This window comes from Pistacia vera, unplaced genomic scaffold (assembly GCF_008641045.1).
Source record: "Pistacia vera cultivar Batoury unplaced genomic scaffold, PisVer_v2 Contig204, whole genome shotgun sequence".
Taxonomy (NCBI): Eukaryota; Viridiplantae; Streptophyta; class Magnoliopsida; order Sapindales; family Anacardiaceae; genus Pistacia; species Pistacia vera.
In genome coordinates, this window is record NW_022196007.1 from 1642696 (window position 1) to 1668820 (window position 26125).

A 26125-nucleotide genomic window follows, 5' to 3' on the forward strand; every position below is an offset into this window, starting at 1 on the left:
ATAGAAGAAGACTTGGAGAAAGAGACCTCCGAAGTAAGCAGAGAGCCTCTTTCTGTCCTAGACTCGTGGTAACGATCTAGGTGAGACCCGATATGGATCAACCCAATCATAATATCTTAGCTAACTAAGATATTATGATTGGGTTCCGAATTCTTAAGAACAAATGGTCATCCATCGATCCATTCTCATTCTTTTCTTCTCTTCTGAGAATAAGGGGGAATTAACACTTTCATCTGATTTAAGTCTTTGGAACAACTTCTTTCAAGAAGCTCCTATATGGAGCTATATTCCTATGGTTACGGGAAGATATTTCTTTACTTACATTCCTCTTCCTTTCCTCTACTGAACCATATCACTAATCAAAGCAAAGAATAAAGACTTTGTCCGAGCTAAAAGAATGTGCTAATTCGCCTAGCTTTCTGGTCCCACTTGACAATGATCTGGGCAATGTTCCTTCTTCAGCAACCTATCTACGATGCCGAATGACTAGTATAAGAGGTCAGACACCTGGCGTGAAGGTAGGAAAGAAGAGCGTGATACTAACACATTCCCAGAGGAAGGAGTTGCTCCTCCCCGGTGAACTGGCCAAAACCAACTTTTCGAAGAAGGAGCTCAAAAGATAGAAAATTCCATTTCTCGCTTACAGGACCACTAGCAAGGCTTTTAAGGCATCTTCTCCAGTTAGGGATCAAATCACACTCGCAGCTGGGTCCAAAGACGAATGCTTTCCACTGGGTTTAGACCAGCAAGGCGACGAGTTTCCTTTCATTTCAAAGCGACATGAAGGTATTCCATTAAGAATTCCATACCATTCATATCATAGAGCTTACGGGGAGAAAGAAGGGAATTGAGCTGCTTCTGGGCTTGCAGAGATAGTTCGAGCTACTTCTGAAGAAGAAAAAAAGAGGAAGAATGCCGCTAGAAGCAGCTTCGTTTACAATCACTTTGCCAGAAGATGTATTCGTTTAGCCAGCCCTTAATGCTACCTCGCTGTGCCGAGGAATGGGCAAGGTTCGTTCTTTGATCTTTGGCAGAAGATGAACAACTCGAAAGGCGACTCAAGAAACCCCTCGATCCTAGAACTGAGTCATTTCGTTATTAGTTCATTCCCTGGTCAACTGAAGGAACTGCCTTAGCGGAGGTGTTCATTCATTCGTTGACCAAGGACCAAGCTTTGGAATTGGAAGCCGGCCTTAATGCTCTACTGACAATGCCATTTTCTGTAACAAATCGTCTCATCTCTCTATGTGGTACAAGTCATTTAGTGAGAAGTACTACCTTTCGTACCTATTTAAGTGGTTGACCATTGGTCTGTCAGCAGGTACTAAGATGAAGACTTCACATGCTGGAAGACTTGATTGAAGGGAGATGTAACGCCCTACTTGAGATACGTAGCCATTGTTTATGGTATTGCATAAAGGGTTACTGAATTACCCCTAAATGAGGTTGTATATTGTTTATGTTTTGGGTTTGGTTGAGTGTTTACCTTGGAATTGATCAAGACTTAGCGGATTTTGGAGTTGCAGTCTTTGCCGAGGCGAGGGAGAAGCTTCACTGCGATGACGTTGGTTCTGTGTTGGCGGTGTCGGTTCTGGATTGTTTCGTCGGGGCGACAAAAAGTTCTTGAGGTTTCTAGAGAATTCTCCATAGGGGTAAAATGACCATTCTACCCCTAATTAGCAAGAAAAGTGGGGAGTAAAATGCAAGGAAATTTCATGGAGAATAGTGTAAAATGGGGGTGAGTTTGTAAAGAATCAAAGGATAAAGGTGGAAATTTCAAGAAAGAGTAAGGGTAAAATGGGAAAGAGTGTATATTATATGAGCTAATAAGGGTTGAGTTTTCTAAACCCATTCATTTCACCCATTTCCACCGCCTCTTTATCCCTCATTTTCTCTCAATTCCTCACTCAATCTTCCAAGGGATTTTTGAGAGTTTTGAGTTGGGATTTGACAAAGAGTTGATCCTTAGCAAGAAGAGGAAATAAGTGAAAGCTATGTTCCAACAAGAGTAGAGAGCTTTAGTGGAGACTACTCAAGTATGAGGTAAGTAAATCCAACTCAAGCTAAAGTTTAAGAAATTCTTAAGTAGAGATTTATTTATGCATGTATATATGATGCTTGTTGAGAAATTGAGTATAGATATATGTCTACTTGTTGAGAAATTGAGTAGAGATATATGTCTACTTGTTGAGAAATTGAGTTGAGAAGAGTAATTATGTTATGTTTGTTGGGTATTTCCTTTATGGGAAGTGTTTATGAGTAATAGTTTGAGATGAAGTTGAAGGAGATTGAGTAGATATTTTGGGAGTGTTCTTCTATCATAGGAACCATGCCCATAGAAGGGAGTTTCCTCCCATATTGGATGGTTAAAAAGAGAAGGAGAGTTGTAGTTAGAGAAGAGTTTTTGTATGCACCTGAGTTGCTTGATGAAATGCCTAAGTGAAAAAATGTTACCAAACTGCCCTGTCACAGCCGTGACTTTCTGAGTGGTGTTTGGGCATTTTTCGGATTTAACTGGGTTTAGACCAAAACATCAAAGTTGTAGCCCTGTCTCTAAGCTTTAAAACGAGACTGAAACCGTAGCAATCTGATATGTATAACGCAAGTTATGCCCTTTTTAGTATGACCTGTGCCGAATGACGATTTTGGAGTAACATTGCATTTGGCATTTCAAAAGTGCATTAATGAGTATGAACCATCCATATGCATTAATTGTGCATTGAGAAGTAGCTTGAGAAAGAATAGAGAATGTTAAGCATGAGCTACATTATGAGTACTAGCTTAAGAGTAGAGAATTTTGAGTATCAGCTATACTATGAGTAATAGTTTGAGTGAGAAAGAGTAGAGAATGTTGAGAATAGCAACTCTTAAGAGTAAAGAGAATGAGAACACTCTGATAGTAAAGAGAAAGAGATATTGAGCACTAGAAGTACCCTACAAATCGTCGAAGGAAGAAAAGGAGAAAGATGTAGTTGTAGACACAACGTTCCTAACGACGATGGTGTTCATAAGCGTAAGTTTCCGCCCTGTCCAACTAAACCGGTACCACCTTTTCCTCAAGCTTTGGCAGAATCTAGAAAAGATGAGCAGAACAGAGATATATATGAGACTTTTCGTAGATGCGAGGTAAATATTCCACTCTTAGATGCTATTAAACAAGTACCTCGCTATGCTAATTCTTGAAGGAATTGTGTACACTTAAGAGGAAAACAGAAACTTAAGGGGTGTGAAAAGGTGAGAGTGGGAAAAAATGTTTTTGCAGTGATTCAGAGAAAACTTCCAGCAAAGTGCAAGGATCCAGGTATGTTTACTATCCCTTGTACGATAGGTACCACTATGTTTGAGAAGGCCTGTTAGATTTAGGAGCTTCTATCAATGTCATGCCATATTGCATATATGCTTCTTTGAAACTTGGACCTTTGAATAAAACTGGTGTTGTGATTCAATTGCTGATGGTCTAATGCCTATCCTAAGGGTGTAGTTGAGGCTGTTTGGTACAAGTTATGACTTAGTTTTCCCCACTGATTTTTATGTGCTTGATATGGAAAATGGTGATCAAACTGCTCCTATTTTATTAGGAAGACCTTTCTTAAAAAACCAAGACTAAGATAGATGTTCATATTGACATCTTACCATGGAATTTGATGGTGAACTTGTCAAGTTTATATTTATGATGCCAATAATATCCTGATGATGATGTAGATCATGTTTATTCTATTGATGTGGTTGATTCTTTAGCACAAGAAGTTTTTGAACTCAATGAAAAGATGGATTGGGAGTTGCCATTAGTAAGCATCTTGAGGAAGAGAATGAGGAGTTAGCTTTTAGTACTGATTTGCAGGAAACGGTTGCAGCATGGAATGATTCTCCAAAGTTACAGTAGCAGTCGTAACGTTCCTTGTATTGCATTACCAATTTCTAACAGAGGCCTTTACCTTCTGTTTTGCAGGCCCCCATTCCAGATTTGAAGCCTCTCCCTAGTTACCTCAACGTGTTCCTGGGAGATGGTAGAAATGTTACTTAGTGCATCGCAAGAACAAAGCCTGTAGTCGAGCCAACGCAATAAACAAAGGCGCTCTTAGGAGGCAACCCAAGGGGAGTTTGTTTTCTTTTCTCGCGTTTTGAATTTTGGTTATTTTTTGCCTTTTCTTTGCATTTCATCTTACATTGGGGACAATGTAAGCTTTAAGTGTGGGGGAGGGGATTTAGGTTGATTTAGGTTGTGTTTTAAGTTTAGTGTTCCAAAAAAAAAAAAAAACAAAAGAATCTGCCTAGTTTAAGGGTAACTGGCTGGAAACTAGAACTCGCTTAAAAACTGCCTAGTAGTACTTGGCAACCTCTGGTATAACAACGCCACGTACACCTTAAACGAAATACCCCCGCATTTGTTTTTAGAAGGTTTATGCTTTAAGCATGTCTTTGAACGTCTAGTGATGCATGAAATAGAACTTGACTTTGTTGTTGAGCATATTCCTTGACTTAGGATGTTGCAATCTTTCATAAAATAAGTTAATCATATTTGAATCTTTGCAGTTTGAAATAATATGTCTTGAGAAGTTGTGTAGACTTGGTGACGAAGTATGATTGAGGAGTGTATAACACCCTTAAAAGAAAAAAAAAAAAAATTGTTTCTCTAAGCTAGTCCTAAATTTGGTTTAAGCAAATAGGAAAAAGAAAAGAAAGGTATGTGGTGAGTCGAGATGGAGGGTAAAACGCACTCACTCATAAACACAACCATGAAATGAGATGGAGCATAAAATGCACTCATTCTTTTCAAAACAGAAAAAAAAAGAGAAAAAAATGTATCCTTAGTTTGCTACCCAGTTTGTAGTAGTAAAGAAAACAGTTGAAGAAATTGAGAGGGGAGTTGTACATGAATTGGTTGTGATAAGTTCCCTTGTTTGCATTGACTGATTAAGAGTAATTGTGGAAGATGATAAAGAGAGATAGATGAATCTTAACTCTGTTTTATTTTATTTTGCTGCTTCCTAAGTTAGGTATGAATATGCATGGATTAAATATTGTTGCTTATCATCATGCTGATGTTCTTGAGATGACTTGAGATGATGGTTTTCCTGATATGCTTAAGTGTAGGGTTTGTTTGAATTAGTTTGCCCGAGGACTGCAAAAGCTAAGTGTGGGGGAATTTGATGGAATGCAAAATGTCATATTTAACCCCCTTAATGTTATTCTTTATACTGATTGTTTCCTAATTGTACTCATTATTACTTTTATTTGGTTTAGGAAGCAAATGGAGGTGTTAATTGAAAAATGGAATAATTAGGGGAATTCGGACAGTTTCGCCACTGCTTCGTATTCTGGGCATAATTCTCTCATCCGAGCTCCGATCGAGATGATTCAAAATGCTGTGGAACGATAAGAAGAGATCTACAACTTTTATGTTTTGAGTTTTTAGAGATACTGGCTTAATAAAGGTTGTAATCGAGCTTGAAGTTGACGCACCTGCATTGCCGACGTCCTGGAGCTTTCTGACTTGTTTGCAAGTCGTCTATTATTGCACGTTTGAAGACATACATGCTGCACGAAAATACAGCTGGAAACACCACTTTCCTATTTATTAGACTTTATTTTATTTTATTTCCATTAGAATTAATTAGGATTATTTTATTTTAGGATAGGAGAATATTTCTTTTAGGAGATTGAGTGGGATTCGAATCAAAATTAATTTTAAAGGGAGATTAGATTAGGTATTATGGACCATGCCTCTCTCTCTTTTTTTGTTCTCTGGAATTTTCTTCTTTTGAGTTTTTTTGTGTGATGGCCATGAGCGGCTAGAACTTTTGTAACTTGGTCAAAGGAAATGGAAACCTTGGAATCAAATAAACTGTGAGATTGATGGGAATGCAAAATGTCATATTTAACCCCCTTAATATTTAGTCTTTTATGTATTTGTTTCCTAATTGTACTCATTATTACTTTATTTTGGTTTAGGAAGCAAATGGAGGTGTTAATGAAAAACGGAATTAATTGGGGAATTCGGACAGTTTCGCCGCTGCTTCGTATTCTGGCATAATTCTCTCATCCGAGCTCCGATTGAGATGATTCAAATGCTGTGGAACGGTAAAAATAGATCTACAACTTTCATGTTTTGATTTTTTAGAGATACTTGCTGAATAAAGGTTTTAATCGAGCTTGAAGTTGACACACCTGCATTGTCGCCGTCCTGGAGCGTTCTACTTGTTATGCACAGTCTATTATTATTGCACATTTTGAAGACTACATGCTGCACGAAAATTACAGCTGGAAACACCACTTTCCTATTTATTAGAACTCTATTTTATTTTATTTCCAATTAGAATAAATTAGGATTAAGGTTATTTTAGGATAGGAGATATTTCTTTTAGGAGATTGAGTGGGATTCGAATTCTAGAAAATTGGATTTTAAAAGGGAGATCAGATTAGGTTTTAAGGACCACGCCTCTCTCTCTTTACTTCTCTGGAATTTTCTTTCTCTTGAGTTTTTTTTGTGATGGCCATGAGCGGCTAAACTTTTGTAACTTGGTCGTCAAAAACGGAGACCTCGAGAATCAATAAACTGTGAGATCTTTCTGTTTTTAGTGTTAAATTCATGTTTGAGTATTGAATGTTATTCTGTGCATATTTTCATGATTGATGCATTTAATTACTAGGAAGCCTACTAGTGTATTATTTGTTGAAATCTACAGCTAAGTTTGATATCAAATCTGTAATTGTTTGATCCCCCAACTTGTGAAGCAATTAGGGTTAGTAATTTGCTGCGTCAGAATTAGTAACCTTAAGAAGAACATTCAACTAATTAAATACACCCGCTTGTGTTTGTGTTGTTTACTTCATCGATTTCTCTAATTCTTAAGGCTGCCATTAGATTAAATCTTGAGCGCTTGTCTAGGGTTGTTTAGTGGTAAGATTAATTAGATCGCTTGTTTCCTAATTAATTACGATTAAGGAGAGATAGGAAAATAGTTCCAACGGTGAATATTCAAAGTAAGAATTGATTTACTTTGCATCATGATCAGTTGTAAGATTCCGATGGTCGATGTTGACGAAGACCAAGTTTCGTTATTTGATTGATTTTCGTTTTAAATTGCCTTTGTTTCCTGAGATTGTTTTATGTTTTTACTCAAAACCCCCAGCCTTGTCACATCATTGAAAATCGCTAACACTCTTCGTGGGATCGACCCTTGCTTGCCCTGTTTACAGTTCAGTAGTTAGGTTAGAAGGTTTTTAATCTTGGTTGCCTACGACAGTACACCAGATTTGGCGTCGTTGTCGGGGAGTGATTCTAGTTGATTTTTTTTTTTTTTTTTTTTTTTTTTGTGATTTTGTGATTTTATTGCGTTTGTGTTTTTTTTTTTTTTTTGCAGAAAAAAAAAAAGAACTGTGAACAGTAGCACTGTTTCGGGGTGAACAGTAGTACTATTCATAAGGAAATTTTGGTTGAGTTAGGAGTGCTGCGAGTACCCGTTTCGAAGAAAACGACGTTTCGACAAAACTGAAAAGTTTCTAGCCCCACCCTCTTGAGGCCAAATTCAATGTTTTGATAGGTTTTTGCCGTTTTAGTGTTTCTGGCAAATTTAATTTAATTTAATTTTTTTTTAAATTTTCTAGTTAGTTCAATTTTTGTCATTCATTCTATTCTTTTATTAGATTTTTTTGTTGTATGACCAGGTCCTCTAACCTTGGTGATTATCATTCGTCCAGAAATTGAAAGCACTTTGCGTAGGTTAAAGAAGAAGTTCGGAGAAATTCTGAGGAAAGCATTTGGCTTTTGATTCCCAATTTGTTAGAGTAGATACCCTAGAGCCAATCAATTATTGTAGAATTGACTCTTTGTAATAATGTTCATTAATCAATAAAAGGCATTTTATTCTATATCGCGTAAATCATTATTATTGCAATGTATTGATATATGTCCTTAGAATGGTAAAGCCATGACGAGGGTATCAAGTGTTTCAAATCTTGATAGTGAGAACCCTATAGCCCATATGGTGGCCATTCTAGAAACGTCCGTAGCCCCAGTATATCTGAACTAGGGCACAGATAATACGGTAAGGCTATCATAGTGTTGAACGACCCTGTCGAAAGCAGTGACTGATCTCACTTGTCAAGGTTGTTTGGTGACACCTGGTGCAACATATAGGTGTTTGTTGTAGGCGATTACACCACAGCAAGTTCACTGGACTGACCCACCAGAGGATTCCATATGGATGGTAACCCCAGTGTCTATGGAACAAATCCTCTAACGAATGGTGGTGCATGTGATCCTTAGACTTGAGACACCGGAGCGCCTTGTGCACCGATTGGTGTAGTTTGACACTAGCCTAACGCAGTTCTTTCAGAGCTGTCAATACGGTGGTGATTGGCTGCATCAAGGAGTGTATCAGACTATGGTGTTACAGAGGATTCATCACTCCCGGTACGGGAGAAGTTATCTCACGGCGTAATTCAGTATATGGTAATGACACTAAAACTGTGGCCACAGTGGGATTGAGTTGTTGCTCTATCCAGTTTATAATACGGTCATTGTCCAGAAACTGATAAATAATATCGAGAGTAACCGAAGTTGACACTATTTCTATGCCTTCGTCTCGTCGAGATAACTATGATGAAAGGATCGAATTGCACGGTAACCATATCGTGACAGGTAGCTACTTTGCTGATCCGAATCTATCGGGTGGCCATGATGCCTTGCTAGCCAATCTTGTCTGTGTTTAGTGAGACAATTAATTGGTGTTAATCGCAATACTATACACTGCCGATATGATGAGGAGCCTAAGGGTCCACACATAGAAGACAATTTAAGATGTAAGAAAGAAGAAGGGCGTTTTCGTCTTTTAAGGAGAAAGGGTATTTTGGTAATTTCACAGTGCAATTAAATTTGTTGAGGTCGTAGCCTTTATTAATTTGTTAGAAAAATTAAATAAGTGAAATTACGTTAAATATGTGTTCACACATATTTAATATATTATCATTATTGTTAAATGTTAATATATATATATATATATATATATATATATATATATATATATATTTAAATATATATATATTAATTGATTTTAATTGAGATAATGATGGAAATTAAAATAAATCAAATTGGGAGTGTTTGGCAACATGGGGCGTTTGGGTTGGAGCTCAAACCTATTCCGTATGGGATTAGGGCAAATTGTTTTTAATATAAAAGGAAAGTGTGTGTCATTTTAATTAATGATTTTCTTTGTAAAACCAAACACACAGCAGCTTTTTTTTTGCTTCTCCCACGGCAGTAACACTAAGTGCCTAAAATCAAATCAATTGATTTTGTTTTCTTCTTAACTTGAAGCCAAAGAGGATCTAGCAAATCCCCTTTGGTTTTTTGAGATTGTCTTCGTGTGGACTACCAGGTTCGATCCTACACTTGGATCGGTAGCAAAACGTTCGTCGACAAATTTGGAGGGCCTTCAACGTGCGTTTGTTTCTCTTAACTCATGTTGAATATTTATGCAGATTTTATTTATATAAATTGTAAAATCATACCCTTGATCTTGGCTCATGTAAACGATCCTGTTATATTATATTTTTCGTTTCCGCTGCGTATACGGGACCGTTTACTAACAGTGGTATCAGAGCCATGTACTGAATTTTACAATTTTTATGTGTATGGTGATAACATGTATTTGATGATAATATGTTGCCATATTGAATCTGTGTAAATCTGTCTGAAATATGTTTTTAAGAAACTGATTAATCGATTAATTTAATTTGTTGTGATCTGCTGTTTGTTTAATGCATGATGGTTTTGTTGAGATCAATGTGTTTGATTGATTGCAAAATCCGGTTAGAGTGTTTTTGGTTGCTGTATGAACAGATCCGGAGCTACAGATCTGTGTACGCTCGCCGCGGCGATATATCCATCATCGTCGCCGCGGCATATAACTCATCGCCGCGCGATCGTCCTTTGGACGAGCGCTATATGAAAACAGCGCTCGCCGCGGCATATAACCCATCGCCGCGGCGATCGTCCTTGGACGTATGCTGTACCAAAACCAATGCATGCCGCGAGATCTAACTCATCGCTGCAGCGAGCGCACTTCCAAGTGTGTAGGGGGTAAAATGCAAAGTTTCAAAACTTTTGGACCAAACAAAATCTACAATTATCAGGGGTAAATTGTAATTAACCCATAATTTTCAGAAATTGATTGTTTTTGAAATGTATGCTTTGTACTTGTTTGTATATTGTATGGTGCCCGGTACATGAGCCTTAGACCTAAGGTGAATGTTTTAATTATTTTTGGGTATGTATGGTTGTATTTTTATAAATAGGGCCTGCGTGTCCTGCCTTTCTCCTCTTCTCGATGTACATTCTCTTCTCATCTAATTCCCCTCGAATGTAAATCGAGGCTAGATGCCTGGCTCTAGACGAAGCTGCGGAGTTACCACCATATCCTCTCTCGATAGACTCGAAGCTCTTCATAGTCAAGCGGGGTAGAAAATCTTCTTTCAAAAAGAGAGAGACCAGAGATGACAGAGGAAGGTATTCGATTCAAAAAATATATGGAGTCAGAACTGCTTCAGCCAAAAATTGATTGGGGACAAAGTTGAGAGCAAAGAGAGACGAGCTGTCTCCAATATATGGCGTCCGCTCGACAACTCCATTTTGCTGAGGAGTGTAGAGGCAGGATCGTTGGGAAGTGCTTTGTAAGTGAAGTGAGTTAAAGCAAGCAGAGTTCGGAAGGCAGCGAAGATATATTCACCTCAAGAATCAGAACGAAAAACCTTGATTTAGTTCATTTTTCATTCTGTTCTGTCAAAAATGACATATACGGATGATCTCCTTTTGAACAGAGAGGCAGGATTGGCTTCGGACACAAGATCAAAGGAAGTAGAAAGAGAGTTTTAAAAATAGGAAGGGTAGGGCCGACTTTTTTCCCAGCTTGCAACCCATATAAGTAGAAATCTCAATGTTAGGTACAGACCCCAACATTCCAGTAGAAATAAAATATCTAAGTCTTGGGCTGGAGACATGTCCTAATCTAAGATGCCACAACAAAAAAAGGAGTAGAGGAAACAACACCAGACACAGCAAAAAAGGCAAAGACTGAGGTAAACGAAGTTTCTCTTAAAAAAAGAGCTTGCCAACTCTACGGTCCTTCCCATCCCCTTAAAGACCTCTCGGATGATCCTCTATAAGACAGGAGGTAGAGAGAAATGAATATACATTTTTTTTTCAAGCCGAAAGAAGATTCACGGAGAGCAGGAAGATGAAAAAGAGCAAACATATTCGATGATAACGAGACAGAGTACCAGACTTGTTAGAGGGAATGTTTGAAGTTTGCAGTTTAAACATTAAGGAACTTAGATGGAGAACGAAGAGAGAAAGAAGTGAAATCACCAGTCATCTTCTTCGGCACCCGAAGAAAGTAAGCAGCCCCCTATGTTGTAAGTGTAAGGGAGCCAATACCTGTAGAAGGAAAAGATAGACAAGATGGATTTAACCCTAAATCTGCTTCCGCTGTCATGGGGTCAAACTATCTGTGTCGGGCGTGGAGTGCTCCTAGATCATAGAGTAATGCTTCAGAGGCTATGGAGTAACGGGATTGTAAGTTTCTATTCAGTAGGCATCTCCGGGGGAGTAGCAAGATGAGCTGTGTCTGACTGTCGACAAGAGTTTGCATTATGTCGCTTGCGAGAGTCTGCAATCATGTGACCTAGTTGCTTGCAATAGTAGCATCTTGGACATGTCTCGTTGGCCTAATGCACTAGCAAACTTCCAGATTGAAGATTCTGACCATAGGGTCGATGTCTCGAAGCATGTTTCAGCTGAATCTATTTAGTATTCAGGATCTGAATTCCCACTAGAGAAGACGGTCACTTTATAAGCAAACCTAGTTGTAGCTTTCTTTTCTGCCAAAGACTCAGTAGAAGGATTGGTTGAAGCAAGGTGTGATGTGCCGAGATCCAGTGGGAATTGCTTGAAATGCTCAAGTTCCCCTCTTTGTAGGTCCTTTCCAACAGCTACTGAGACTGAGGTCTGAGCTAGATCTAATGCTTTATTTTATGGCCTTTTTATGTCTCAGTCTACTGACATTCTTCCTTCTGGGACATTAAGTCTTCTCATCAACTTGATACCGAAATGCTTTTCCATTTCTGAGGGGAATGAATCACGATATTAATGATGGCAGGAACGAGAGCTCTCTGTGCTTAACAAACATTCTGCCTGTCTCAAGATTTAGCCTCTGAGTCCATGGAGAATAGAGGCTTATCGGATTGGAACAACCACACACTAGCGGTTCTATTCTTGCACCAAAATGCAATCTTTGACACTTTCACATTCACTTCGGAAGAGCATTAGACTGCAGCTCTCATTACTCCTACATTCATTTCTTCGTCAAAGCAACGGGATTGGTTGATGCAAGGGAAATTGATTGATTGAAGAAAGAAAAGAGACTGGAGGCGAATTGGAAAGATATCTCTACGGCAAGTGCCATTGTCTTTTCTGCGAGTAGGGGCACGCGGTAGCAGAAGTTTCGCTTTTGCTCGGCTACGATTGATTGCAGGCAGGAGGAGATACTCGAGGATATTACCTTGATCCCGATCCCGCTCCCCCTTCTGCTTAGTGGACCTGAAACCTGAAGATCCATCATCCAAAGCAAAGATCATCCCGCTAAGTAGGTTTCCCTTAGAGAGATTAAGGATCGAAGAGAATCTCTTATTGGCTATGGAAGAACTTAATTGCACATTCATATCTCTTCGGTATGCTCGTCCGATAGAAGAAGACTTGGAGAAAGAGACCTCCGAAGTAAGCAGAGAGCCTCTTTCTGTCCTAGACTCGTGGTAACGATCTAGGTGAGACCCGATATGGACAACCCAATCATAATATCTTAGCTAACTAAGATATTATGTTGGTGTCCGAATTCTTAGAACAAATGGTCATCCATCGATCCATTCTCATTCTTTTCTTCTCTTCTGAGAATAAGGGGGAATTAACACTTTCATCTGATTTAAGTCTTTGGAACAACTTCTTTCAAGAAGCTCCTATATGGACTATATTCCTATGGTTACGGGAAGATATTTCTTTACTAACATTCCTCTTCCTTTCCTCTACTGAACCATATCCAAATCAAGCAAAGAAAAAGACTTTGTCCGAGCTAAAAGAATGTGCTAATTCGCCTAGCTTTCTGGTCCCACTTGCAATGCTTTGGCTTTTGATTCCCAATTTGCTAGCAACTCTGATATAGAAGAGGAGGACGTCATGGCTGGAAATTGGAATTTGAAAGAGCTTGCTGCCCCTGATTTGAATCAAGCACCTTTATGCATAATGTTTCCTGTTTTAGATGCTGTTGCTACTACTTTTGAGTTAAAATCTGGACTAATACATCTCTTGCCCACTTTTCATGGTCTTGCAGGTGAAGATCCTCATAAGCATTTAAAGGAGCTTCATGTGGTTTGCACAAGTATGAAACCTACGGGGGTGACCGAGGAGCAAATTAAATTAAGAGCTTTCCCATTTTCTTTGAAGGATGCAGCTAAGGATTGGCTATATTATCTACCCTCCGGAACTATAACCACATGGAACGAGATGAAAAGATTATTTTTGGAGAAATATTTCCCAGCTTCGAGGGTAGCCAACATTCGAAAAGAAATTTGTGGTGTAAGGCAGCACAACGGAGAGTCCCTACATGAATATTGGGAACGCTTTAAGAAATTATGTGCAAGCTGCCCCCATCATCAGATTAGTGAGCAGTTACTGATCTAGTACTTCTACAAGGGCCTTACATACACTGATAGGAGCATGATTGATGCTGCAAGTGATGGAGCTTTGGTGGATAAGACCCTTGAGGCCGCGAGGAACTTGATTGCAAATATGGCGGCCAATTCTCAACAGTTTGGCAGTAGGCTTGACCTTCCATCTAGGCGTGATAATGAGGTAAATATTTCTTCCCTAGAACAACAAATCTCTAGTCTAACTTCTCTTGTTCGTCAAATGGTTGTAGGTAATATGCAAATGGTGAAGGCTTGTGGAATTTGTTCGGTAGTAGGGCATCCAACTGATATATGCCCAACTCTTCAAGAGGAGCCCATTGAGGAAGTGAATGCAACAGGTGGTTTTCCTGGACAACCGCAAAGGAAGTATGATCCTTATTCAAGCACATATAACCTTGGATGGAGGGATCACCCTAATCTTGGCTATGGGAATCCACAAGTGAATCAGCCTCACCATCAAAATTGCTCAAATTACCAGTAGTACCAGCAGCCATACCCCCCTAGACAACAACCGAGCCAAACTTCTAATTCTGGTATGTCTTTAGAAGATATTGTTAAGTCTCTTGCAACTAATACTTTGTAATTTCAACAGGAGACGAGAGCTAGTGTTCAAAGTTTAGAGAATCAAATGGGGCAGATGGCAACCACAATCAGTAAGCTGGAGGCACAAAGTTCGGGGAAATTACCCTCTCAAACGGTGGTCAATCCAAGAGAGAATGTNGTTCATAATTCATCAGTTTACAACGGATCCAAAGTTTTTTCCAAAGGGTTTACTTCGCTTTGCTTTAAAGGATAGGGGGGAGAGAAGCGTACAAGAAAGCCCCTACTCCTAACAAGTTGCGGAGTTCTACCAATTGTTTATTCGCAATGGCTTGAACGAATCCGACGAGGAATCCCTTGCTTGATAGGGCGAATATAGCCCTTAGCAGCAATTGAACGACGATTGAACTCGACAAGGAGATATGAAACCGAAAGACTTTCTATCTCATATACCGAGGAAGTATTTACATTTATTAAAAAGGCTCAGTAAATGACAAAAATGGGACCAGGGTGAAACGAGCTTTAAGTTTAAAGATCCCACATAAGTCATATATAAATCCCACTAATTAATTAAACTGATTGCGAATATTGATAGTGTAATATGCCTCTGTTTTTAATGTCGAATATCGTTCTCAGAGAAAGGCGCTCCATTAAAATTCCATCACTTTCCCTACACATGATCTAAGATTAAAAAACACCACAAAATAACCACATCTTTTGAAGAAAACATTATTTACATCAAATTCCTTCGCATGTATAAATTTTGGAATACAAAGTACAAACAGAATTTTTAAGTACAAATTACTTTGAAAACCAACTACATCTCATGATTGACAACTATATCACAAATGAAACTAAGAAAATTAATTATGGCGGTCATTTTGGGGGTCTAAAAACTAAGCTGCTTCAGGCATGCGATTCTCTGATTCCTTGTTTCTGAATGGTTCCACAGAAGCTTGAATTGCTGATGCTGACGCTGACGCCCTAGTAGGACCATCCCCAAGCCCAAGACTTGAAAATGCAACACTCAATGATTCGGCAGATTCTGAAGATAATGTTTCTCTTTCTGCTTCATTAACCCCATTTTTAAGGATCATAACTTGAGAATTTTCACTTTCAACTTCCAACTCTAATTTCTTGAACTCCTCTTCAATGTCTTCATCGTCAATTCCTTTGTCCGATGAAGCTGATTCTGCAATAGCCAAAGATACTTGATTGAATCAACAAAATCATCTAAATCACAAAACCTTGGTCTAAATACAATTGCATTGGCCACAACTCACATAAACATAAACTAAAGGAAAAAACAAATACCTAGCACTTTCTCAACTTGCTTTTGCATATCAATGCTGTGCTCAAGTTCTTCTAAACAGATTTGAACTTCCTCCACATTGATCTTATTTTTCTTTATTGCTTGTGCTCCAATTTGGATTGCCTCAGAGACCTGCCATCAGGAGACAAGCAATCCGATATTTAGAGAATGTCTACACTGAAATACATTTTGTTAATAATCTATTGTGACTGATGAGACAAATTATTAGTGGCTCAAATAAGTTTTATTTACAATCAAGGAAACCTAGACATACAGCCAAAGCCAGCCAGAAAGATTTCTCCATGGCTAAAATACCTTTTTTGTAGATTCAGCATTTTCAATAACACTTAGCACTTCCTCCACTCTGTTCAAAAGTGACGTACATTTCTCTCTACTCTCTTTGGCCAACTTTAACTGCCTTGCATGTCTCAGGGCCACTGTCTTGTTTCCAGATTGCAATGAAGATAATGCTGATTTTCTAGACCTGCACAACAAAAGAAGTCTCTGCATCAGACTTTAGGCCAACCAAAAATCTTCCAAATATCCATACTTGAAAAAAGAAGCTGGTAACATTTTCTCAACCAGCTGGCATAGTGCTTGACATCCCATCAATCACTGACATAAGCAAGAGAAATTATACAATTTACCCATGACCTACAATTTAATGTCAGTAAAACTTTGCATAAGCATAGTCCTTCACATTATTTTGCACTATATTGAGAACCATAACCTACAACAAGGGATTCTACAATCCCTCTGATGATTAAGTTCGCTCTGATATAGGACCTAGTTAGAATCCACATGGGTTGCCTGTGGAACCCACAATCTAAAGGCAATAAGATTACCTAGAATGTCTAGAATAAGTCAAAGCTGTATGCTCTCCCACACGTCTTTATCTAAAATCAATCACAATCATGCTTACATGGGGCTGAGACCATCAACCAAAAAAAAAAAAAAAAAAAATCAGTATATTGAACAAGTATCAGGAGGACCAAATAATTACATCTCATAGTGTCTGTCAGTAACATCAAGCTGTTGCTGAAGCTTTTCCATTGTCCAAACCAGGTGCAAAACGTCACAATCTAAACTTGAGATACTGGAAACTGCTGCCAGTGAAAGGGAGACTTTTAGACCCTGTAACCATAATCCAATAACACACCTTGAAATAAGAATGCAACAAGGCACTTTAAGTACAACATGATAAGAGAGGTCAATTTTGGCATCTAGAAATGCATGTAACAACTCAAGGAAGAGACAGCTGGTTCTAAGCTCACTTGATTTCACCATTCAATTAAGTAATTTGGTACCTAAGACAATAGAATATGATTTATAAAAATAAAAGGATCAATATTCAGTACCTCTATAAAGTCTTTCTTACAGATTGACAAATACTGTGCTTTCCCACATCCTGACAAGTAACTCAAGACTGCAGATGCTTCATCTTTTCCTCCACACAAGTCCTGGAACTTCTTCATCGTAATAATGCACAAAGAAGTCCAATGACTTTCAGATAAACGTTTGATAACTTCAGCAGCTTTATCCTAATCATCCAGAAAATAAAATTTATCACAACTTAAAGAGACATTAACCATGCCATCTCACCTTTTCAAAACTATAGGCATACAAATGCAAGATCCAACTCAACTCAACTCAGCAGAGCATTTGTCCCAACAACTTGGGCCCTCAGTAAAAATAGAAATAAGCTCATGAAACAAAAAGATTAAACATTTCCAAAATATATACCTTCATAAGTGTGGCAAAAATAACATGATCTTTGAGCAAAACTTCTGGAGGAATCATTGTTCCAGCCATTAAACTTCTAACTTTCCTACACAGCTGGGAGAGTCGCCCACTAGTTGGATCCACAAGGTCCGCACTTCGAATAATATCACCTTCATTATACATTACAAACTGGAAAATGAAAAAACAAAATAAAATATACACAACCTAAAAAAGAGATGTCATTTGAGATGCAAACATCTGCTGCCAACAAACTCATAAAACGCTACCCTCAATACGGATAACAGAGCTTCCGTTTAAATATTAGCATCCAATGTTGAACTTAATAAGGTTTAAGAACCACTTTGGACGTGTCCAGCCACTTGGCATGACAAATTATGTAAAGAACCTACAACACTGAAAATTTTATTTGCTTCATATATTATTATTAATTAAGTTGATCATCAAAAGTAACCATTAAGTAGCAAGAAGCTCACCAGTACATGGTCAAGACATAAAGGTGTCAGCCCCCCTCGATTAAACCACTCGTGCTTTATCTTCAATTAAGCAAACAAACAACCGAGTCTTTCCATTAATTTCTAATCAGTAAATAATAGACAATCAAGAAATGAAAATCTTTAACACAAAAAATAAAGCAAAACCTTGGAAGGATGAATGATTAGAAGGTCGAAATGGCGAGCGATTTTGAGGATCAAATCTCTCCAAAAGTGGAATTTGGGTTCCCAATCAGATCTTTGTCCGCTAAACGCTTTGAATCTGGCAGAGGTTACTACGTCGTCGCTCCAATCAGGGACTTCATTCGTTATGAATTCTGTCACTGAACTGGAGCTCATTATTAAGATTTTAGGGCAAAGGATTTTGAAGTTCAGGGAAATTATTTGGCTTCTGATTTCTTATATGATGAGTTGGAATGAATGTTCAATGTTTTTGGATTCTCACGAACCAGGAAACGACGGGTCTGGATTTTGGAGTGGACCGGATAGTACATTACTTTAAAGTTTAAACAAACCCGTCAGCCCAAGTTATGCGACGTCGTATCATTCCAGCCAAGAAAAATTGATACATATAATAAGTGAATTCTCACTTTGAAGACTACAACAAATAATAATTAACTACAATTTTAAATTTAACCTTTAAAATTGATTCTGTAAATGACAACTACATTGCCATATTTTATACAATCTAATTGAGAAAATTGAGTTATAAATATATGTCATAGCACATGTTAAAAAAATATTAAAATGGAAAATAATATATTTATAACATTATTCATTATTTGGCATTTAAACTTTACATTAATGATATGTGAATAAAATGTTGTGCACATATTATTTATGTAATAACTCTTTCTTAAAATGGATATATATATTATGCCTAAAAAGCCAGGGCTGATATGGACCCTTGTCAGCAAGAGTCAATCAGAATTCAGGGACGCTTTGTGCCGTCTAGACGCTTCCACGTCGCACAATGACAAAAGAGGTATGGTTCTCGTCAGTGCAGTAGGTGAATGTCAGGCTTACGAGTGGTTAGGAATCGTCCATCTGCCCAAGCCCTACGAATTTAAGGATGTCTCTCATGCAAACAATCAATGAGAAGCGGGTTAGGAATTGTACCACACATGTTAGACTGTAGACTCATGATTATTACCTTGAATCCTCCCACTATAAATAGAGGGCTCATCTCTCATTTACGGGATTGACTTATCTTTAGTCTTAAACATCATACACACACACACACACACTCTCTCTCTCTCTAGATTGTAACTCAGCTCGCTGCATGTGACTTAACTGTAACCATCTATTAATACAACTACAGTTGACGTATGATTCGTTTTTTAACATCCGAACCACTTTAAAAACCGTTTTTTATTTATTCTCTTGCTACATATTTTCATATCACGTGTTAGCACTTTATATGTGTGAGTCGTTGGTGTCAAAATCAAGCATCAACGAGATATATGGTAATTAATTTTTTCATTAATTAGTATCTGCATGCTTATCCCAACCAACTTACTGTACAAAATCTGATCATTAATGACTTGCCATATGGTATGAGATTACAAGAAGAAGAGAAAGTAAATTGTAACGCCACAGTTCGATGAACTGGAGGCCAAACTTCCGTTCTTTTGCCTCAGCAATGACCTCATCCACGGGCATGCATGCATAAATACCCCCATCATATCTTCCTAATTTGTATAGCAAAGCTGCATACTTTCAGTTTCAGTTATAAACCCCAGAAACACAGCACAAGTAGAGATATATAAAATGGATTATCTTGGTATGATACTAGTCACTTTCATAGTTATTGTTATGACTAAAATTTTTCAAGCATGGACGATGATCGTCTGGAGGCCTTATTTGGTGACCAAAAGATTTCGACAACAAGGAGTTATGGGACCTCGTTATTCGCTTCTTTCAGGCTCTCTTGATGAAATCAAGAAGCTGAGAAAGGTTGCACTGGAAACAGTTTTAGATGTCAAATCACACGATATTACCGAGAGGATTGTCCCGCACTGTAACATTTGGTCGTCATCATATGGTCAGTTTCATAGTTTCAGCAACTTTCAATTTATCGATAGAATGAAAGGACTAATAATTATAAATTTTCTTGTTCATTATTATGTTGATGCTTTGGTTTGCTTTTTATGCCCCAGGAGAGACGTTTCTATATTGGTATGGAATCCAGCCAAGGCTTTTCATTTCAGACCCCAGAGTGGCCAAACATGTACTATCAGACAAGCTGGGTTTCTATGAGAAACCAAGAGCAAGGCCTTCCGCAGAAAAACTAGCCGGCCGGAGAGGACTGGCTTTAATCAATGGATTAGATTGGGTCAGGCACAGAAAGATAGTCAATCCTGCCTTCACCATTGACAAGCTCAAGGTCTCAAACTTCTTTTTAATTTGTTTATATTTTGTTAGTTATTCAAATATATATATATATATATATATAGCTGTTTAATATTTATGATACTATCAGTTTCAGACTCTCAGTTTTGGAAAAATAAAATAATAAATATTTTCACTTTATCAGCTCATGATAAAGGGAATGGCATCATGTACCATATCCATGCTTGACAATTGGAAAAATCAGACTACCAAAACTAGTCAAAAGATTGAGATATATGAGGAGCTCAAAAGGTTACTTGCTGATATAATTGCCCACACGGCCTTTGGAAGTAGCTTTGCGGAAGGGCAGGAGGCCTTCAAGGCTCAAATTGAGCTTCAACAGTTCTGTGCGGCTTCAAGTGCTGACATTTTCATTCCTGGCAGCCAGTAATTACTTCCATCTTAACTTGTAAAATTTTGTAGTTGTAGAATTTTTTACTTGGGAAGCCCCCTTAATTGGTTAACAAGAATTTTCTGTCCGTTTTAGATATCTGCCCACCCCGTTCAATATTCAGGTATGGAAGCTTGATAAGAAGGTGAAAAGCACACTAAGAAACATCATAGAGAGTAGATTGAATACTCCTAAAGATACCAAAACTTCAGGTGGATACGGAGATGATCTAATTGGTGTGATGATTGAAAACTCAGAAATGGTTGATCAAAGTGGATCTGGTCCCAAATTAAACATGGATGAGATTGTGGAGGAATGCAAAACATTCTTCTTCGCAGGCCACGAAACCACAGCCAATTGCTTAACTTGGACCGTCTTCTTGTTGAGTGTACATCAAGAATGGCAGACAAAACTCAGAGAAGAAATATTAAATGAATGCGGGATGGAGATCCCTGATGCGGATATGTTAGCCAAGTTAAAATTGGTAGGTTTTCTTTTTCGTTTCTCGTTCTGTTAGTTTAGTACTGCTTATTATTCTTCAATGGACTAAAGAGGACACTTGACTTGATAGGTGAACATGGTTTTGCTGGAGTCTTTGAGGCTTTATTGCCCAGTAATAAGGGTGTTCAGACAGGCAACAAAGGATACGAAGATTGGGAATTTAATGATTCCAAAAGATACATGTATTGAAATACCTATGGTGAAGATTCACAGGAGTAAAAAATATTGGGGAGAAGATGCAAATGAATTCAATCCACTCAGATTTATTAATGGGATCTCCAAAGCTACAGAATACCCAAATGCTATGCTTGCTTTTGGAATGGGTCCAAGAGTTTGTATTGGTCAGAACTTCGCAATGCTGGCAACGAAAACGGCAATTGCATTGATACTCCAAAAGTTTTCCTTTTCGCTCTCCCCAGAGTATAAACACACACCGATGGACGGCCTTATTCTTCAACCACAATATGGCCTACCCGTTATTGTAAAACCTTTGTGCTAATTGTATGTCACACACAAGATGCTTATGTTGTGGACACTCGGTTATTGGCTGGAGATAGCCAAATCTCTGCCGTTAGTTGTTGATTAAGAATTGCTCTGATTGTTAGTCTTGCTCTTACAATGGACTTTGCAATGTTGCTTATTATGTAAATAAAGGACAATTGTTGCTCTTATGGCAACAAGTAAATAAAACTGAAGGAACATTATTTGTTTTCTTATACAGAATATAATTTGGAACGAATATCTGTTCTAATAAATCTAGAATTCCCTATATAATATAACATGAGCAATTATTTTGCAAAACCAACTAATGAAACTTCTTCTTGGATCTCCATGGAATCTTATTACATGAAATTTGATGAAGCCCTGGCATTGGATCGTTATCAGAGAAGACAAACAACTTGTCAACCTTCTTGGACTTCTTGTTGGAGACATTCTTGATACTCAAGAAAGAAGCTTTTCGCTTCCGGGGTGCTGGAGGACACGTCACCACATCTGGAATTCTATGCTCTTTAGCAGTTGGAGTTGTACAGGTTTCCGCTTCTTCACCTACCGTCAAATTTACTTCTTCTTCAAACTTATCAACAAGTACTTTTCCCGATGGTGTAGATAAACCTGAAGTTTTATCTTCATGATCTTCTCGCTTGTAGAGAGTCACCATCCGCCTCCGCTTAATCAGAAACAAAATAAATCTTGAACAAATACTAAAATTATTCGTCAAAATTTAGATCTAACAAATCGGCAAGCCAGCCTGAGCTGAAGAGTGGAGAATTTGAATTTAGAAGAAGATAACTAGAATGGTTGATGAACTGGAATAAAATGTTAATGGGAAGAAAAGAGGAAGGAGTGGAGTGGGGTCAAGTCGGTGGGGGTGAGACTGACTGAGTGGAGAATTTGGCCCATTTCCATTTGAATTCAATTCATAGGCGGGCCGACGTGTAGAATGGGGTACCACTCGCCGGCCGCCTTTGCTACCGTAACCTCTCCTTTTATGTTTTTTAATTCTTATAACGGCAACTTGGACTTGGACGTTTTCGAAATTTTATTGACACCCCAGTTTAACAACAAACTACAACCCATAGATTTCTAAAGAAACACTTACACCCCTGTAATGATTTCAACTTTCAACCCCTGTAATGGTTGGATAAAAAGACCAAATAGCCACCCTCGATTTTGTTCTGAGCCAACCAAAATCCAATTCTTTAAAATAAAAATAAAAAAAAAAAAAAAAAAAAAATGATATGTAAAACCAACTATTACTCTAAATTTTAAAAAAGAAACACAAAAAATTGCATGATAAGGTTAAAATTTAAAATCATCTACGACATCTTTTCTGCCGAAAGTCGCAGTCAAACAATTATATAGAGTTCAACAGCGCTAAGTTCAGAGACATGTCAGCATCAAGCCAATTTTTTAAGACTTACCCTTGCAATTTCTAAGGTTTAAGGAGGAAGTGATTGATATTTTATCCTTTTCCTCCTTAGCAGTTTTGAGTTTCTATTGCACGCAAGTTGAATTCAATGTAATTGTGCAGTCTTCCCGGAAACTATATGATTTTTCGGTTGTAAGTCACTTTGCCTTATTGTCAGAATAAATTATTCTATTTAATACATTTAATTATTTATTATATTGCTACCTATCCAAATTACCTATAAAAATTGTATGACACAATGACTTTGAATGAGTGGAATTAATAATAAATTGAAACCATTACTTTGTAATATTACTTCAATTTGTATGAATAATTTCAATTTTTAAGTATATATTTAATAATTGTACGAGATTAAATGTAAAAACTAAATATACAAATAGATGACACATATTTCTTTGGTTAACATATCATTTATTGATTGATTTTTTATATATACTCATCCATTTATTTTGTATACCATGTTTATGTAAGTGTGTTGTATAAAATTAATTAATAATTTTGTATGCTTTATTGGGCCAATTTAGTTTAGATTTCAAGTTTTGATAGGTGATAGCTTTCTTTTAGGAGTGTTCGGCTCCGGGTACCTTGCATTTTTTTAAGGAACCGGAACCGGAACCGACGGTTCCTTGAAATTTGGAACCAGAACCGGAACCAACAGTTCCGGTTCCTAGGTACCCAAAACTAGAACTTGTAACAACGGTTTCGATTCCAGTTCTAGATACCCTGTAAAATTATTGACCCCCCCCCCCCCAAAAAAAAGTTTTGAAAATGGTAAAAAAACTCTTTAAAACTTACAAATACCCTCCCACCAGGCATTTGTTAACAAAAATAAAATTACAAATTACAAATTCAAAATTCAAAATTACAAACTCCATTACTTTGTAAAGGTAGATTCTTAAAAGTCAAACCAACTTACTTTAAATGTTATGAAATATAAATATAAATGTATTCACATTACTTTTTCTACAAAAGTTTTTATTTACCCCCCTAATCTTTAATTTGATTTTATATTAGTCTCGGTTCCTGGTTCTTAGTTCCGGTTCCAAAAATTTGGAATCGGAACCTACCCGTTGACGGTCGGTTCTGGATAGGAATCAGAACTAAACCCCAGGTATCCATCGGTTCTGGTTCTAACAGATTCTTTTGAACACCCCTAGTTTCTTTTATATTTTGTTGGGTTAAAACAAGAGGCCCAAAAAAGAACCCATTACATAATCGCTTGATAGGTCTATATAAATTGTTAACGATAGGCAAAGAATATACAAGTGGCTTATAACAATATACACTGGTTTGTTGTAAACAAGTTATCTTAGCTGTTTGCTCAAGTCTCAAATCCAATTTAAGTGCGCGTAAATTAGTGTTTCCTGAAGCTGGTCAATAATTCATTGTTGCTCTTAAAATTGAGCATGAATACCTAATAATAAGCACACTTTTTATTATAATAATATAGTGGTTACAATGGGTCTATATTTCTTGAGTAAACGACATATTCCCACCCAAGGTTTGGCGAAATCCCAAGTAAGTACCCTTAGTTACATTTATTCCAAATTCTCACCCTTAAAGTGACAGAAAAGTGTTAGATGTAATAGTAAATAGGTAAATTGATCATTTTGCATGGACGACACACGTTAGCAAATCGTCGCCTCTAATAGTACTCCGACGCGTTAGCAGATAGAGTCCCCAATTTTTTTGCCCTTTTTCCGACGATTCTTCCACCCAAAATCACCCTTGTCACCACCATTTGAACCCCCATCCTCCTCTCTACAAAACCTTATCCTTCACAACTCTTTATCACTCGCCGATCGTTGGCCACGATAGCCACGACATGAGACTAGTTTTTGCCGGTTTTCGGCCGTTTTAAACGGCGACAAGCCCAACCACCACCACCATTTGACTCCTCGCATCCTCCCCTACAAAATCCTTAACCTTCCGAGCCACGGCAGCGCACCATTTGTTGTCCACCACTTCACCAAAAACACTAATGCACACGAACTCTCGGCCCGCAAACGACGACTAAACGATTGCTGGGGACATTGAGGTTTTATAGAGTTGGAGATGTTGGTTGCAGTGGTGGTGTCCAATTGGATTTTCGCTGCCAGAATCCAGCGAAGAACAGGGAAACCCTAAGCCTAACGACACCAACAATTGGAGGGGCCAATGAGTCGGGAATCAAAGGGGTTTTAGACGAAAAACTACAAGGAAGGTGATGGACGTGACTAGGGGGTTCGACGTTGTCAGAAACAGCCCAAATAGAGCAAAAATCGAGAGGGTGTGCAGTGACCGAGGGTGTTATTGAGGTAATTTGAAAATAAAATAGTAAGTTATAATTCTACTAATTTAGGTGTTAAAACGTGATTTATTAATATAGGGTTAAGGCCATTATGATAATTGTATCCTCTAAACCCTAAAAATTGCTAACAATATTATTTTAAGAGTGAAAATCTGGAATAAATGTGATTTTATCAAACCTTGGGTGGGAATATGTCATATTTCTTAATCATGGCCCGCCCCGGCCACATCCTTGGCTGCCTCTTTCATCCAAACAAAACAAGCGGCAAAAAGCAATTGTGATTTGTCACATTCTTTGCTATAACCAAAATTTATGTTGTAATGATAAAAAGAAAATAAAACCAAAGTAACAATATATTTTATACAGAGTAATATTTGAATGAAAAATCAAATCCCTAATAAATTTAAAATTCCCCACCTAAAATTCTTATATCATCTAACAATTAATTTGCAAAATCAACCATGCACTACTGAAACTTCTTCTTGGATCTCCATGGAATCTTTTTACACGAAACCTGGTGAAGCCCCAGCATTGATTCAAATTCCGAAGAGACAAACAACTTGTCTACCTTCTTAGACTTCTTCTTTTTGGAGACATTCTTGATACTCAAGAAAGAAGCGTTACGCTTCCCCGGTGCCGGAGGACACGTTACCACTTCTGGAATCCTGTGCTCTTTAGTAGTTGGAGTTGTACAGGTTTCCGCTTCTTCGTCAACCGCAAGTACTTTTTCCAATCGTATGGACAAAGCTGAAGTTTTATCTTGATCTACTTTCTCGTAAAGAGTCACCATCTTGTT

The 26125-nt window shown here is 37.8% G+C and overlaps 2 protein-coding genes and 1 non-coding gene across 3 annotated transcripts; 1 reads left to right on the plus strand and 2 right to left on the minus strand.

The window, feature by feature from the left end:
- Positions 1–13603: 13603 nt before the first annotated feature.
- Positions 13604–13710, minus strand: LOC116128903. The gene has a single exon (XR_004127826.1). It is a non-coding gene; the product is annotated as a small nucleolar RNA R71 (small nucleolar RNA).
- Positions 13711–15011: 1301 nt separating this feature from the next.
- On the minus strand, positions 15012–18276 carry LOC116128818 (charged multivesicular body protein 7-like). Its single transcript, XM_031414581.1, has 8 exons — positions 17974–18276; positions 17809–17868; positions 17336–17503; positions 16951–17133; positions 16596–16726; positions 15908–16076; positions 15595–15724; positions 15012–15472 (listed from the first exon to the last, which is right to left on the minus strand). Exons 1-8 carry the CDS (start codon positions 18163–18165, stop codon positions 15177–15179), a joined length of 1329 nt encoding a protein of 442 aa, XP_031270441.1. The 5' UTR covers positions 18166–18276; the 3' UTR covers positions 15012–15176.
- A 1203-nt stretch (positions 18277–19479) lies between these two features.
- On the plus strand, positions 19480–21799 carry LOC116128819 (cytochrome P450 709B2-like). The gene is made up of 5 exons (XM_031414582.1): positions 19480–19870; positions 19986–20212; positions 20363–20604; positions 20705–21092; positions 21180–21799. The coding sequence occupies exons 1-5, from the start codon at positions 19597–19599 to the stop codon at positions 21606–21608; spliced, it is 1560 nt and encodes a 519-aa protein (XP_031270442.1). The 5' UTR covers positions 19480–19596; the 3' UTR covers positions 21609–21799.
- The last annotated feature ends 4326 nt before the right edge of the window (positions 21800–26125 follow it).